Here is a 15,114-nt window from a genome sequence, read left to right as displayed (position 1 = left end):
TCTACTTGAACGATATCTCTCTTTCTACTCTACTTGGGTTGTGGTCGGACTCAGAACGGACTCGAAAAACAGCCGTGCATGAGAAGAAGCTTTGAAGGAGGAGGTTGAACGTATACAGTAGGACACTGCCATTATGCTATCGTATGGGTGACTGGTACTTGTATTAACTGTGCAGTATCTTACCGGTTCGGGCAGTGTTTTTACAACAGTCCAGAGGTATTATTGGTTGTATCGCATTATTATTGACATGCTACGAAATATGAATGTTGCTGGACAAGTCGTCAGACTGATGATACTAAGTATATACTGTAGTACCAGTATGAGTACGAGTACATGTACACTAACATCCATATTTCGTAGCATGTACTCAAATTCAGTGACAGGTACCAGTATAAACAGCTAATCCACCGTCCAGATAGAACCGTACAGATTCAATGGTCTGATTATCAGTACTGGTTACCGCGCAACTGTCTGTACTGTACCCGACTTTCGTCAAAAATATTATCACAGCGTGTCGTCATGGCAACGGCGAGATGATGTACTTGTACTCGTACTCGTACTCGTACAAGAAAAGTCCCTGTGCAAGTCGCTGTTCGGTAATAATGTCGACTCAACAACAACAAACAGCTGGCGTATGTGCAGCAATCTCATGACAGGACAATACAAGCATTGGTCACCAACCCCACTCACTCGTGTTAGCGCACTCTTGGTTCAACTATATATAGAAGTTACCAAAGATATGGGGACACGGGTGAACGGTGCTACGTGGGGGACCAAAGAAGTCAAAAGAAGTCAGAAATAACATAACACACACTTTCAGGTCACTTGTATCAGAGTAACCACAAGCCACGCTTCCTCTTGGTCAACTTCTTGACCGGTTCCGTGGCATCTCAAAATCGGTGTTTTGCTGGGTGGTCGCTATCAAACTCTAAAACACGCATTGTTTACCTGTGCGCGTCAGCCGTGTCGCATCATGCATCAACACAAAGAGTAAGCGAGGTGAGGTGAGGTGGGAAATTAACAGCACTCGAAACAGAACTCCACACAACTTGTCATGAGTGGTAAGGACAGAAAACGGCCAATGTGAGTTACCGACGGGTGCTAGAGGCGTTTACGAAGGGGCCTGGTTTGATTGTTTCACAGCCGCAGAGCAGGGGGTTTTTTGTGTCCACTGGGATGGGATGCACCTCCTATTGCACAGTTAGGACGTTCATGTTGTGGTTTTTGTGGTTCTTGTGGTTGAGGAGACAATTAAGAAGAACAGTTTATTTGAGGGAGCTGTGTCGGTGGTCTCTCAAAACCGCCCCGACCCACCCTATTTGAGCTCAGAACTCCACACCATCTGAATGGGGGTGTTGTCTATCATGCACACCATCAACCATTCAGTTTTGAACCTGCTCAGACTTGCTCGATACAGATATACAAAGTAGGACATGTCTTCTGCGTGATGTCTTCCCGTTTCACCCCCTTAGGTCATACTAACACAGTTGGGATTCTGCAGACCCAGAACGAAACCCTCCCCCCCTACCCATGAACCCCTCTTCACCAGGGCTACGTTCAGCTCCGACTTCTGGAGGACAGCTTGGAGGTAGAGTGGCCAACTCGCCATTCAAAAGGACCCTCGATCCTCGAGCAGACGAGTCGCCCACAAAACACGCGACGTCCTCCTCCTTTGCTCCAGCCATGAGTTCCCACACAGCAGGCACGTCCTCTACACGGCCACAAACAGCTCCCATCGGAGAACTCGAAGATACCATCGGTCATATGCAAGACTCTCTCGAATCCCTGATTTCGCGCTCAAACTCCAACGGAAAGGCCCTCAACGAATTCAGAGGAGATGTCAAGAAGAGTAGCACGGCTCTGACAGCTATCAAGGCCGAAGTCTCAGCTACCTTCGCCAGTCTGACTTCTTCACTCGATGTCTTTATGGACCAGATGGGAAAAGCTCTGGAGGACAACAAACGAAAGCTGGATGAGACTTCCCCCACTGCCATTTTGACTGGCCACATGAATCGTATCCACAACGGAATCGACAACCTCTCCACGGCTATGAGAGTATTGGAACAAGGAAACTTGGATGTCACAGGTTCGATCTCAAAGGTGAAGAGCGACATTGTCAGCCAGATTATCAGTCTGCTGGATTTCAAGGAGGTAATTCAGGTTGTGCAGGACGGAAACAAGCAGCTAGATAGTTCCTTCACCTCGAACCTCATGTCTGTTCAATCAGACCTCAAGCGCTTCCGAGAACTGGATAGAAGTGACGTGGAGGATATCAAGAGCTGTCTCGACAGTCTTTCTCAGGCTGTCAAGGAGACCCACCAGAACCAGCTAACAGCCTCGGTTGACGAGGAACAACTCATCAAGCTTCGAAAGATCAACGAGGACCTTGAGGGTCAACTTGCCGCGTCTTCTCTCGACAAGCGAAACCATGCTGCCAAGCTGTCCAAACTCGAAGCTGAGGTTGAGGTTCTGCGCAAGACCGCCGCCGAGGCTACAGGAGCACGGGAAAAGGCTGAGAATGACTCCAACATTCTCAAACAGGAGAACGAGAAACTGCGACACGAGAGCCAGCTGCTCCAGACACAAAACCAGTCGATTCGAGATACCCACGGCAACTACAAGGATCAGATCAAGGGGCTTTCGCTGGATGTGGAGAAGCTCAATGAGCAGTTGGAGGCTGCCAAGCGACAAGGCAGAGAGCTGGAGGATAACAAGAGCACGATCGAGTCTGTGAAGCAGGACCACAAGTTCGCCTTCGAGGCGTTGAGGGAGGACCACAAGACTGCGGTTGACATTCTGAAACAGGAGCATCAGACTGCTCTCAGAGATCTCAAGGAGGAATTGAAGGGAGAGCACAAGGTGATTGTGGACGACATGAAGGCTGATCACGAAACTGCGCTTTCCTCGCAGAAGGAAGCTATCAAGAGAGAGTACCTAGAACTTGTCGCTTCGTTGAAGAAGGACCACAGTGGACATGTTGACACTCTTAAAGCTGAGCATGCTGATATGTTGTCCTCACTCAAGTCTGAACATGTCAGTATGGTTTCGTCACTCAAAAAGGAGCATTCTGATCGTCTGGATACCCTTGAGGCACGACACAAGGACTTGATCAGATCCAACAGTGACACCATAGAGAGCCTCAAGAAGAACATGTCTACCATTGAGCTGGCTCGTGGTGGAGAGGATCAGAATAAGGTGGATATTGAGCAAGCTGTGAGTGTTATTAAGGCTGACCACGTCAAGGAAATGCAAGCTCTCAAGGAGGTACATGCCAAGGAAATGGCGTCTCTGAAGGAGACTCACTCCAATTTTGCCGAATCGCTCAAAGAGAGTCATCTGAAGGAGCTTTGTGCTCTGAAGGATGCCCATGCCACCGCTGTGGAAGAGTTCAAGATCCGCCTTGAGGGTGCTGAAACAAACTACAAGGACCAGCTGGCACAGTGGCGAGAGGAGCATAAGACTGCCATCACTGGTATCACAAACTTCCGAGATGATAACATGAAGAAGATTGAAGCCGAATACCTTGAGCGGATTGCGGAGGTCAAACAGTGTCATTCTGACGTTCTCACTGAAGTGAAAGACCGACATGAGAAGGAGCTTGAGAGTGCACAAAAAGAGGCCACTATTCACCTGGCTACGATCGAATCTCTGAAGGAAGAACACAAGAAGGAGATGTCTTTAATGAAGGCAGAGCATGCGGAAGAGCTCACACAACTGAAAGAAGCCCAAGCCAGAGAGAATGCTGTTCTTAAGGAAGAGTATGCAAAGGGGACTGCAGCTGCCGAGGAGAAACATGCCAAGGAGATGGGTGCTGCTAAGGAGGAGCATGCCAAGGAGCTGGTGGCGATCAAGGAGAAGCACGGCAAGGAAATGGCTTCTGTCATGGCTGAACATACGCAGACTCTTGCCTCCCTTGCTGATGATCACAAGCAGACCACCTCTGCCGCACAAGAGGAAAACAAGAAAGCTCTTTCTACAGCCCATGAGCAACACAAGAAGGCTGTTTCTGATCTTAAGGAGGAGCACAAGCAGACCGTTGCCTCAGTAACAAAGGATTATGACGGCAAGGTGTCTTCACTGGAGGAGAAGCATGTTACTGCTATGGCCTTACTGAAAACCAAACACGAGGGTATGGTTTTGTCCCTGAAGGAGGAGCACGCCAAAAGTCTTGTTGCGTCTAAGGAGGGCTTTGAAAAACATCTTGCTGGTGTTAAGCAAGAGCACACTGAGGCTCTCGCTGCCTTCAAGTCTTTGAAGGAGGAGCACACTGCCGAGGTTTCTGAGATCAAAAAGACTCACGCTGAGGAGACGCAAGCTCTTAGAGATGGTTTCAGTTCCCTCACCGCTGTCGCCACCAGCTTGGGGGACCAGCTGCATGCATCCGAAAGTACTGTTGGTGACCTGGAGAAGAAGTTGGCCGAGGCCACGTCTGTTCTAGAGCAGACTGTTTCCGATGCCAGCGTAAACATCAAGGAGTCGTGGGAGTCTACAGTTTCTGGGTTGAAGCTCGAGTCTGACCTCGCTGCTTCTAAGAAGGAGCTGAAGGAAGTTACTGAGAAGCTCACTGTTGTCAAGGAGGAGCTCATTGACATCACGTCCAAGTTGACTGAGGCCAAGAAGGAGCACATAGAACTTACTGAGACAGTGTCTGAACTCCAGGCCCGCAAGAGTGAGCTCACCAATGCCAACGACGGTGCCAATGAGTGTCTTCGGATCAGACTGGAGTCTCTCAAGTCTCTGGAAAACCGTGTCAAGAGTCTCAACGACAAGACTCTGGACTCTCTGGTGGACCGAAGCAAGTCCATTTTGGGCTCTGCCACCATGTCCATTCTCAACAGTGGACAGCTCAACTCCCAGGGCCAGCCCACATCGTCGAAACGAAATCTGTCTCTTGCAGGCAACGTCATTCGTGAGTCTGCCACTTTGTTGAAGCCTGATCTTGACGATGAAGATAAGGAGAACCCTATCATGGTCATGAAGCGGGGCATGGGTAGTGTTGGAGGTAAGGGTCGAAGTGTTAGCATGTTCCATGATGCGCATAATGCCTAGAAATTCTATGTAAATGACGTACAGTAGATCAATACTAGTATCATATCATATCTGATCCAAAATTAGTACTCGATTGAAATATATATATGTACATAAAATGCAAAGCCGCTGCTGTATCATCTGGACTAAAACTTTTCCCGTCCAGCCTTGTTCACACTTCTGAAGCTTGCAACACCCCACTCTCCCAGCACTCCGAGAGCAGACACTCTCCATCCTCTGTAAAGATCCTCCAGGGGCATCTGGCCAGACAGCAGGTGCCACCAGACAGCCACAGTGGAGGTCTGGACAACGGGCTTGACAATCATGGCACCAGAGGGCAGATCCAGGTGGTTCACTTGTGCTCGTCGCAACATAGTCTCCAATGGCAGCTTGACGATCATGGTCACGTACGCGCTGGCCAGGTTGAACAGTCTGTCAAGCACGGGGAAGTGGTACGAGTCAATGCCCAGCTTGGTGATTTTCCAAAGAGGTAGAGTGTGTCGCACAATAGATGTACAGAAAGAGCCGAGGAAAGTGGGCACCAGCAGCTCGGGAGGGCACAGAAGCGACTTGAGCTCCACGAGCGACTGTCGCACGGAACGGGGCTTGGTGGAGAGTGTAGACACAATCAGACGTGTTCGGATGAGATCGAGAGGAGCCACAAGGAGAGAGGTGATCACTGAAGCGCTGACGGCTACAACGATAGAGGTGATGGGAGTAGGGGAGTGAGCGACCTCTTCCAGAAACAGAGGGTCCGGAGAGTTAGAAATGGAGCTGAAGAATCCAGAAAACCATGCCTCCAGAGTCATTGTAAGAGCTCCAAGCAGGAAGGAGGCGTTGAGAGCTCTCCATGGTCCCCGAACTCCGTCAACCTCGTTGAGAGCCAGCAGAATGTCCCAGTTGCGTGTAGTTCGGGCCTGTAGCTGGCTATGGTAGTTCTTGAGGAACTTCTTGAGTCGCTTCTTCTGGTCAGGTAGAGGGTCTGAATCCAGTACAATAGGGGAGTCGCCTCCGTGACTATGATTTCGGCTGTGGGTTCGAGGACTCAAGTCTCCCAGCGTTTCTCTATGGTTGCTTTCGAAATAGTCAATCTCTTCGTCCTCCTCTCGCTCCTCTTCCTCCTCAAGAGCCACTTCAATAATGTGGTCCTCGACCTCGGCCGCGCTCTCCACTCGTTGCAAATGACTCCAGTCTCCTACCTGCAGCAGTAGCTTGCTGACCTCCCAGGGCTGACTCAGAAAGGTCTTGCCGTAGAGCTGGAACAGCGAATGCATGGCATTTCGAACCGACTCGGACGTTCCGGTAATGTCGTAGTCAATCTCAATGCCATCAAACAGATCGCCGAAGTTGTGGTTGCCCACATTGCGGGTCAGTCGGCTGCTGTTGCCACCTTCAAAATGTGTGTAGGACCCAGAGGTAGTGGCTCCGCCAGGTGCGTCGGAGAAGTTGGGGAACTGTCGCTTGGTGTACAGCGTGCCTGTTCCAAACGTATCGGCGTTGTAATAGGGCCGTAATGTGTTGTCGGTCGCCATGGTGGTGGTGATGATAGCGATAGAATAGTACGATTAATCTCAGCTTGCCATATGCACAATTTTAGTTTAAATGGGACAACAGAGTTGGGCCAGAATCCCTGTGCTGGAGGTTGCTGGGACAGCTCGAGTACCAGCACTTGTAGCAAGTGGGTTGGTGATGGCGGGGCTGGTTTGTGGCCCGGATTTTGGGGTCTGGGTCTTCTTTTAATACTTTTTTTCTTACAACTCGCTGTTTGCTTATATAAGCAGATATGATGATCAAGGCCGCGAGGTATATAAAAATAAAAATAAAAATAAAATAAAAATAAAAAATGGAGACTTTCAAGGAAGAACGAGGGAATAATACGTTAAATATACCTCTATTGGAGGATATTTGTATAATACAAGTACAAATACATCAGGTCAGTTTGAAGTCACGTGATGACATTAGCGGTTTGTCGTATCATCATCCCATATAACCAGCATAACCAGCTTACAAGTACAAATCGTACAAGCACTACAAGTAGTACTCTTACTAATGTGTCTTTCTCAGATCACTGACATTTGCCAATCTATACTCTTCAAACAAAACAAATACCAATATCATTATAATTTACATGATGGCAGAAACAAGCCTCGTAGTTACCATTCGCGCCCTTCATTCTACCAATCCATGGCCAATGCACCTTACACGCGATGGTGCACTGTCTCGATACCCTCCTATGCAATGCAATCACTTCTTGTAGTTGATGAGGAACTCCCCCAGAGCCCGGACGGGGTCCTCAGGCTTGTCCTTGGCAATCTGTCGCATGCCAGCCAGCAGGGCGGGACTCACCTCCTTATTGAGCCACAGTCGCGTAGGAGCGCCGTAGTTTTCGGCAGGGTTTGGGAGCGAGGCAGTGGAAGCCGTCTCCTGCTTGATTGGCTCCGCCGCGGGTGTGGATGTGGAAGTTGGTGGGGTAGCCACCGCTGAGGGAGTGTGTGTAGATGATATTTCAGACACGGAAGCAGCAGGGATGGCAGGCTCGGGACCAGGCTCTGTCTTGGCCACAGCAGTCTCCGGAGCCGCAGCTGCAGGAAAGGCGTCAGTCATGGGTGTATCAGCCATTTTCTTGTCTGTATTCGATGCGGGAAGGGATTGTGGAGTCGTCTTTTTGATTCTGGCGATGTCAGCGCACTGTCTTAATAACGAACCTTAATCCCAAACTCTATCCCCCACACGTTATTCGGCTCGAACTAATTAATCCGAAAGCACCTTCTCCACTCCCCTTCACTTCACTCCCCTAAATGGCCACACCACTCCCCTTTGATCTTCCGCTGGAAAAAATTGACGAGCAGGAAGGCGAATGCATTCTCATGGGCTTCAACGCCGACTACGCGTTCGAGCTGGGCTCCCAGATCCGAGAACGCGCCAAGAAGGCAGGCAAGTGCATTCTGATCGATATTACCACCGTCACCGGTCTCACCTGGTTCCGGGCCGCTTCCGGACTGGGAACCAACATTGATAACCAGCACTGGGTGTCCCGAAAGCGAAACGCTGTTATTCGATTCGGTCGAAGCAGTTTCTTTCTGGGATGCAACATGAGACAGAAGGGCCGAACTCTGCAGGAGGCCTACGGAGTCAGTGACACTGAGTATGCTGCTCACGGAGGAGGATTCCCCATTCGCGTCAACGGAATCGAGGGCCCCGTCGCTGTTGTCACTGTCAGTGGTCTCCCTCAGGTTGAAGACCATACTCTTGTCTACCAGTGTCTCCGTGACTTTGCTGCCCAGCAACGAAAGGAACTGTCCTAACTAATTTAAGACTTTTGAGATGTTGATATTTCCCATTGCTAAGTACATCTTACACACGCGTTTTCGGGCGGCATCTAAGCGCTGGACTCCCCAATTACTTTTCGGAGACGGAGCGAGTGACGTGGAACGTGATTATATAATGGACTAAAATGGTGTTGCAGCTTCAATTTGATCTATAAGGAGGTGAAGGTGCATTGAGTAAGTACACCAGATCATCTCTGTCTCTACCATTAGCCCATACTTGTACTCGTACTCGTACTTGTACATAATCTCTACATGTGAAGGTCTCAGTCTCCCCCAACAAATTAAGGTTGGCTGCGGATATTCCCATTATTGCAGCCGTGGCATGAGGTAGCACCAGTATCATACTCCACAACAACTTTTCTCGCACAAACACAATGGATCCTTTTGTACAAGTCTGCGCGGATGCGCAAAACCAGCTGACGCAGACGCGAGACCTGCTGGAGCAGTTCCGGTCGGACCCTTCAAACCACAATACCCTTCAGGATCTCACAAACATCACAGAGGAGCTGGCAGAGACGATATCCGACCTTTCACAGTCCGTCGAGGCCGCCCAGGGCCGACCACAGCAGTTTGGTCTCAGCAGCGAAGATATCCAGGACCGTAGCAAGCAGGTTGCTCAACTCATGTCGCAGCTGGGTCAGGTACAGAAGGAGGTGAGCAAGATTCGGAACACAGGCACGCCACATGGCATCTACTCCGATGAGCCAGACGACACGGAGGCCCGAACTGCAGGGCTCACCCAGCAGATGTATGCAAGCCAGATCGAGGAGCAGGACAACGCTCTTGATGGCGTCTACAACACGGTGAACTCGTTGCGGGAACAGGCCAACGTCATGTCGCGGGAGCTGGAGGACCAGTCGTATCTCATTGATGACCTAGATCGTCACGCCGACTCGGCTGGCTCTCGGTTACAGCGTGGTCTTAAGAAAGTGGATTGGGTGGTGCGAAAGAACCAAGAGACTCTGGGTTCATGCTGCATCACTCTGTTGATTGTGGCCCTAATCATTCTGCTTGTTCTGCTCATTGCTCTGTAAGGGCGTTGTAACGTCAATAGCTTAACAGATAACGATTTACGATTGAACTAAGTAAGGGTACCACGCACATCAGTTTAGTGGTTCTTCTCCTCCCGAAGATATCCACTCTGGGGGGAGGGTTTATGAAAGAACACTCGCATTGGAGCTTGGGGCACAACTCGCAGAGTCAGTGTCGTGAGGAGAAACGGCTACGACGAGCTATTATATTTCCACTTCAATTCCCTTTCGGAACCACTGTCCGTGTTTCCGTCTCCATTTCTCCTATTTATTCCTCCCCTCTATGTGCTTCTGCACGTTGTGTGGGTATAAACCACATTTAGCCATAATATTGAGGTTCCCCCTTACTCATATAGACATACAGGAGATTGATTGACTGTGATAATAATTGTTTGTTGTTGCTGCCTTTTCCTGTTTTTTCAATTTTTTTCAATTTTTTTCAATTTTTTTTCAATTTTCAATTTTCTTTCAAATTCTCAATATTTTTTCGATTTTCCGAATTATTCTGGGCATTTGACTCGTCTCTCTTGCATCACGGAGCATGGATGCGCCGAGCTCCGTCCCAAGTCGATCGGACCGTGTCTTGGTGGTGGGATACATCGGAGGATCACTCCTACTCGTACAGTACAGTAAGCGGATTGCAAACCGGGTAAGTTACTATAGAACCGCTGCAGCTGGGTATGTATTTCTAAGCAGTTCCTGGTATGTGAGTTCCGCATGCGTCTTTGAGCGGCTCGAAAAACCGGGAAAAAGAAACAAAAAACACAAACCGGGTCAAGCCCTGTAGGGGCTAAGCTGGTACTTGTTTTTGAGACCCGGTGGACGTAAATCGAGCACACAATGTGCTTGTGTCCCTGAGTCAGTCGTTGCCCCCCCCTCCCTCCCCCCAGTCGGCACTTGACAAGCCCCCATTGGTGCCAAAAAATAGTCTTCCGATTGCTTCAGTCAACCTAATGCGACACACACACCACATGAAAAAGAAAGCAAGTTTCGGCGACCGTATCCCCTTAACAAGGGCATACAGCTAATATGGGTGACATTGTACCAGCACGAGCAGGAGGCGGTACCTGGCTGCGGCCGCAACGGTTTGGGGGGGGATTGCGCAACCTTATGCGACCAGTGCAAGTTGGGGGACGTAATTTCGTCGGGTGGATCCGCAGCATTACAATAGAGGGGCTAAAAGGTAGCTTAGCGAAACAACAAGAGGAACCGCAGACGGTTTTGGAGGGAGAGACTAGCTACTGGATTGTACCAACAGGGGACAATCATAGCTGACGTATGCACTGTACAAGGACCCTGATACCGCCGCCGGTAGGGATATGGAGATAAGTTAAGTGACTCAGGCACCCCTGACAGATGACGATGAGAAACAAGCAGGCCATTGTGGTGTCACATAACGCGCTTGTGTGGTGATGTCTCACTCGCCTCACACGATAATCTGACTAATTAATGTGTTGGTCTCAGGCGATTTGCACAGGAGCGCCGGTATCGCAGGGGTCCGCTCAAAATCACATCAACGGAGATTGACAACCCCGGCGGCAGCGGAAAGAATAGCCGTGCCACCTAAATGGCAACTCCGCGATTGACGAGACCACGAGATAAGAGCCTGTTGTGCAGCGCGCTAGGCCGGAATACACACAATCGCATGCCTCGCATGCCTCGATGGTTGCCATTTCCGTCCTGGTACACGGTCTTCTTAAGCTATCGGAAGCCACAAGTGTACGATGCATACGGTAGGAGCCTGACGGAGCCTGACGAGCGGGGTGGCTATTTGCAAGCCGGTCTCTGCTATGATACATGGTGTGGCGAGTGTGGATCTCGCCAAACTTATTCCCTGAGGTTGCCTATCGTACCCTCCTCCGCCCACCTTCCCCTCCAAGCTAAACATCCCAAAAGGACCTTTTGGGCATTTCAAGGTATTTCCTTACCCTCATATTTAAACAATAGTCACCCCATTTCCACCTCCCAGTGCACGTTTTATGCCTGGCTGGAAATTTAATTGGCCGTTTGTAAGCATTTTCATGTACTGCGATATATTACCATACAGGTCTCTTCGGGGGCGCATCCACGGACTGCAAAACCAAAAATAAAATAAAAAAATAGACACAAAACCCCGAAACAAACCTGGAGATCCGAAGCTCTGGACACAAGATCAACGTCGAAGCCTCCACCCGCACTGACTCCCCCCCCCCATATATATCCTCGTAGCCTCCTCAACGTGGTCTCTCTCTCTTTCTTTACTCCCAGCCCTTTGACTACTAGAGAACATCTTATTTCGCACAGGCCTAAAAATTCTGCGCGACCCTATGCACAGGAGCCGACATAACGACACATTATACTGTGATAAATAGCATTGAACGGTCAAACGCAGCACCCCAACCCCACCAGGTCATACGACGTCATCGCGATATATTAGCTAGGGCGACAGCTTGCGTGCCTTCTTCCTCACACCCAACAGCACGTCTTTCGACCCAGTGCGCCACGACGCTGGACCAATTATACACAATCGACAGGGAAAAAGACAAAAGTCACTTTGTAGAAAAACACACATCCACATACTACACACTCACTCACCCTCACACACACACACACACACCACATTCACACTCACCCACACACACACCACTCCACACCAGGAAACACACATACCCACAGCCACTTCACTCTTGTCCGGCAATGTCTGAAAAAGAAGAAATTGTCATTGTGGGCGCCGGCATCATCGGTGTGTGCACGGCATACTATCTGCTGAACCACCCCAAGTTCGACCCAAAGAAACACCACATCACCATCATCGAGGCGGTACGAGCGGCTGGAGGCGCCTCCGGAAAGGCCGGCGGACTGCTGGCTCTGTGGGCCTTCCCGTCCCAGATTGTGCCCATGTCCTTCGCCCTACACGAAAAATTGGCAGACAAGTACAACGGAGCGGTGGAATGGGGGTACAGACGGGTCAGCACGGTTTCGGTGGAGGGCAATCTTATGAAGACCGGCCCCGCCCCCCTGGGTAGAAAAGTGGCTGGCAGAGCCCCCACACACTCATCGGAGAAGGGCCCCGACGTGGACTTGCCTGAGGACCTGGACTGGATCCGGCCCGAAGTTATCGACTCGTGGTCACATCTGGGTGGCACCGACTCCACCGCTCAGGTGCACCCCTTCAAGTTCACAACATTCATCCTCAAAAAGGTGCTCGAGTCTGGCCACGCGACCCTGGTGCTGGGTTCCGTCAAGCGAGTCAACACCCGGTTGAACGATGATGACGAGGAGGAGGCTATCTCAGTTACATACACGGCATCCCCCGGAGACGAGCGCACGATTGCTGCATCCAAGGTGGTTCTGGCCGTGGGACCATGGACATCCAAGCTGCTGCCCACCTGTCCGATATCCGGTTTGCGAGCACACTCCATCACCATTGTGCCCACCAAACCCACCACAGCATATGGCATCTTCACAGAGCTGCGAGTGTCGCGAAACCGATACGTCAGTCCCGAGATCTACGCTCGAAAGGACGAAATCTACGTGTGTGGCGAAGGCGACTCGCTGCCTGTTCCGGAAAACACAGACGCAGTGGAGGTAGAGCGAGAGCGGTGCGACGAGCTGTTCAAGTGGGCTGGAGACCTGTCGCACCAGCTCAAGAACGGAAAGGTGCTCAAACGTCAGGCTTGCTATCTGCCGGTGGTAGATGTTCCTTCGTGCACTGGCCCCCTGATTGGCGAGACCACCACATTGAATCTGTTTTTGGCATCGGGACACTCGTGCTGGGGTATCAACAACGCCCCAGGAACTGGACTGCTCATCGCCGAGCTGCTTCTCGATGGCGAGGCCACTTCGGCAGACATCTCTCAGTTTGATCCCAAGCTGTATTTCGACTCTTCTGAGTTGTAAGCTACCCGCTGATAGAAGACATGGAGGATGCACATTACAGGACACATACACACGGCGCACACATACCGACCGACCAACCCCAACTTACGAACAATCCTCACACAACACACACAACACACAATGCGGAAAGAGCTCTAGGATGGCAGAGCGCAGGCTTCAGGTACGCTACGTACTCCGGCTACGAAAGGTCTACATGCGGGTTAGAGAGCTGTACAAGTAGCATGTTTTAGGGCCTGTGATGTATGTAGAATAAATAACACAAAACAAAAAGCTTTGTACGGTATTGTACGAGTCGGTGGGGCCGCGCAAGCATGAACGGCACCGGCACCACGCATTGTAGAGATCTATGGTTCGTCTAAGGTTGGGGTTTAGCCACCTGTTGGTAGCAAGTCAACCACTTGTGGATCAGCCACACGGCGGAGAATTCCGGTCCCTGCTCTGTCTCAGAGGCTAACGTGGAATCATTGAAAATATGACTCCATTTTTGAAACATCAGGCGAAGATGCACATGTTCCCCCTGAAGCAATGGGCGTGACCCTTCAGGGGTCTTTTCGTTGTTGGAGACAAGCAAGGTCGCCACACTTGTTCGACGACGCACGTCACCGTGCACAATTATGTACCGGTACGATGCACATACAGCGAAAGGGGTACTAACTATTAGTACTGTACGAGTACTTGTAGATTTAGTGCGGCCTAAATACATGCCTATTTCTTTGTTTGTTTGTGAGTCAGACATAGAGGGTGGCAGAAATGTCTTCAACCGGAACCAGAATACGAGTATTGGTGCTTGTACCGATGGCTTCTGGAGGATGGCTACTCCCTGTTAGGTTTCGTCTTAACTATTGACCGACACTAAAACGCGCATTTTAGTTAGAGCCGGGAATGTTGCAAGGACAGACGGAAAATCTGGGTTGGAAAGTGAGTGTGAACGAGCCTGGTACAAACGACGATAAGAACCCCACTCTAGTTGTTCCAAGTGGCAACCAGAACCTCCTTTTCTCGCTTCATCACCTCACCCACCCATGTCCAAATCCCACCTACAGGGTTAGGGCTGATCTGAAATCCCAATTGTCGAATTTCATGAGTACTTAGCAGACAAGAAAAACCGCAGCGGCAGCATAATCCACAACCATGAACATCCGAAAAGCGACGGTGGAGGATCTGGCAGGTATGCAGAACTGCAACCTGACCAACTTACCCGAAAACTACGTGCTCAAGTACTACCTGTACCATGCCATCTCGTGGCCCCAGTGCTCGTTCGTGGCTACCATGCCGGCCAAGGACTCGGAAAACGGCGAGAAGATTGTTGGATACGTTCTGGCAAAGATGGAGGACGACCCTGTTGTGGCACAAAATAACCCCGACAAGAGCAAAGAAGAAGATGATAGACCACATGGCCACATCACTTCGCTGTCTGTGATGCGGACCTACAGACGTATGGGAATCGCAGACAAGCTCATGCGACTGTCTCTGCGAGCCCTGTGCGAGGTCTACGGAGCCCAGTACGTTTCCTTGCATGTGCGAAAGTCCAACAGAGCTGCTCTGCACCTGTACCGAGACTCGCTCCAGTTCGAGGTGAAGAAGCTGGAGAACGGTTACTACGCCGACGGTGAGGATGCTTACAGCATGAAGAAGGAGCTCAGTGTTGACCCCGACATTGAGAGTGATGACGATCTGCTTGTCGACGACATTGCTGAGCACACTGAGGTGTCTTTGTAGGTGGACGGATGAGCCTGACAGCTGAAAAGGAAAAAAGGGCGGAGGATTGATGAATGGCCAAGGCCACAATTTGTACAGTTATGAAGTTTTAACCACTTGTGGACTTGTATTTGTAGCGTAGTAGACAT

General features: G+C 50.4%; 7 protein-coding genes across 7 annotated transcripts; 5 read left to right on the top strand and 2 right to left on the bottom strand.

Annotated features, from left to right (window-relative positions):
- Positions 1-1,054: 1,054 nt before the first annotated feature.
- On the top strand, positions 1,055-5,049 carry YALI1_B07915g (uncharacterized protein; the record flags this gene model as incomplete). Its single annotated transcript, XM_500548.2, has 2 exons — positions 1,055-1,083; positions 1,488-5,049. The coding sequence occupies 2 exons, from the start codon at positions 1,055-1,057 to the stop codon at positions 5,047-5,049; spliced, it is 3,591 nt and encodes a 1,196-aa protein (XP_500548.1).
- A 125-nt stretch (positions 5,050-5,174) lies between these two features.
- On the bottom strand, positions 5,175-6,560 carry YALI1_B07864g (uncharacterized protein; the record flags this gene model as incomplete). The annotated part of the gene is made up of 1 exon (XM_500547.3): positions 5,175-6,560. The coding sequence occupies one exon, from the start codon at positions 6,558-6,560 to the stop codon at positions 5,175-5,177; it is 1,386 nt and encodes a 461-aa protein (XP_500547.2).
- A 712-nt stretch (positions 6,561-7,272) lies between these two features.
- Positions 7,273-7,647, bottom strand: YALI1_B07853g (uncharacterized protein; the record flags this gene model as incomplete). The annotated part of the gene is made up of 1 exon (XM_500546.2): positions 7,273-7,647. The coding sequence occupies one exon, from the start codon at positions 7,645-7,647 to the stop codon at positions 7,273-7,275; it is 375 nt and encodes a 124-aa protein (XP_500546.1).
- Positions 7,648-7,826: 179 nt separating this feature from the next.
- Positions 7,827-8,333, top strand: YALI1_B07852g (uncharacterized protein; the record flags this gene model as incomplete). The annotated part of the gene is made up of 1 exon (XM_500545.1): positions 7,827-8,333. One exon carries the CDS (start codon positions 7,827-7,829, stop codon positions 8,331-8,333), a length of 507 nt encoding a protein of 168 aa, XP_500545.1.
- Positions 8,334-8,731: 398 nt separating this feature from the next.
- Positions 8,732-9,391, top strand: YALI1_B07843g (uncharacterized protein; the record flags this gene model as incomplete). Its single annotated transcript, XM_500544.3, has 1 exon — positions 8,732-9,391. The coding sequence occupies one exon, from the start codon at positions 8,732-8,734 to the stop codon at positions 9,389-9,391; it is 660 nt and encodes a 219-aa protein (XP_500544.1).
- Positions 9,392-12,064: 2,673 nt separating this feature from the next.
- On the top strand, positions 12,065-13,267 carry YALI1_B07809g (uncharacterized protein; the record flags this gene model as incomplete). Its single annotated transcript, XM_500543.1, has 1 exon — positions 12,065-13,267. The coding sequence occupies one exon, from the start codon at positions 12,065-12,067 to the stop codon at positions 13,265-13,267; it is 1,203 nt and encodes a 400-aa protein (XP_500543.1).
- A 1,131-nt stretch (positions 13,268-14,398) lies between these two features.
- YALI1_B07786g (uncharacterized protein) lies at positions 14,399-14,986 on the top strand (the record flags this gene model as incomplete). The annotated part of the gene is made up of 1 exon (XM_500542.3): positions 14,399-14,986. One exon carries the CDS (start codon positions 14,399-14,401, stop codon positions 14,984-14,986), a length of 588 nt encoding a protein of 195 aa, XP_500542.1.
- Positions 14,987-15,114: the final 128 nt, after the last annotated feature.

Source organism: Yarrowia lipolytica, chromosome 1B (assembly GCF_001761485.1).
Source record: "Yarrowia lipolytica chromosome 1B, complete sequence".
NCBI lineage: Eukaryota > Fungi > Ascomycota > Dipodascomycetes > Dipodascales > Yarrowia > Yarrowia lipolytica.
This window is presented reverse-complemented; position numbering and strand designations above follow the sequence as displayed.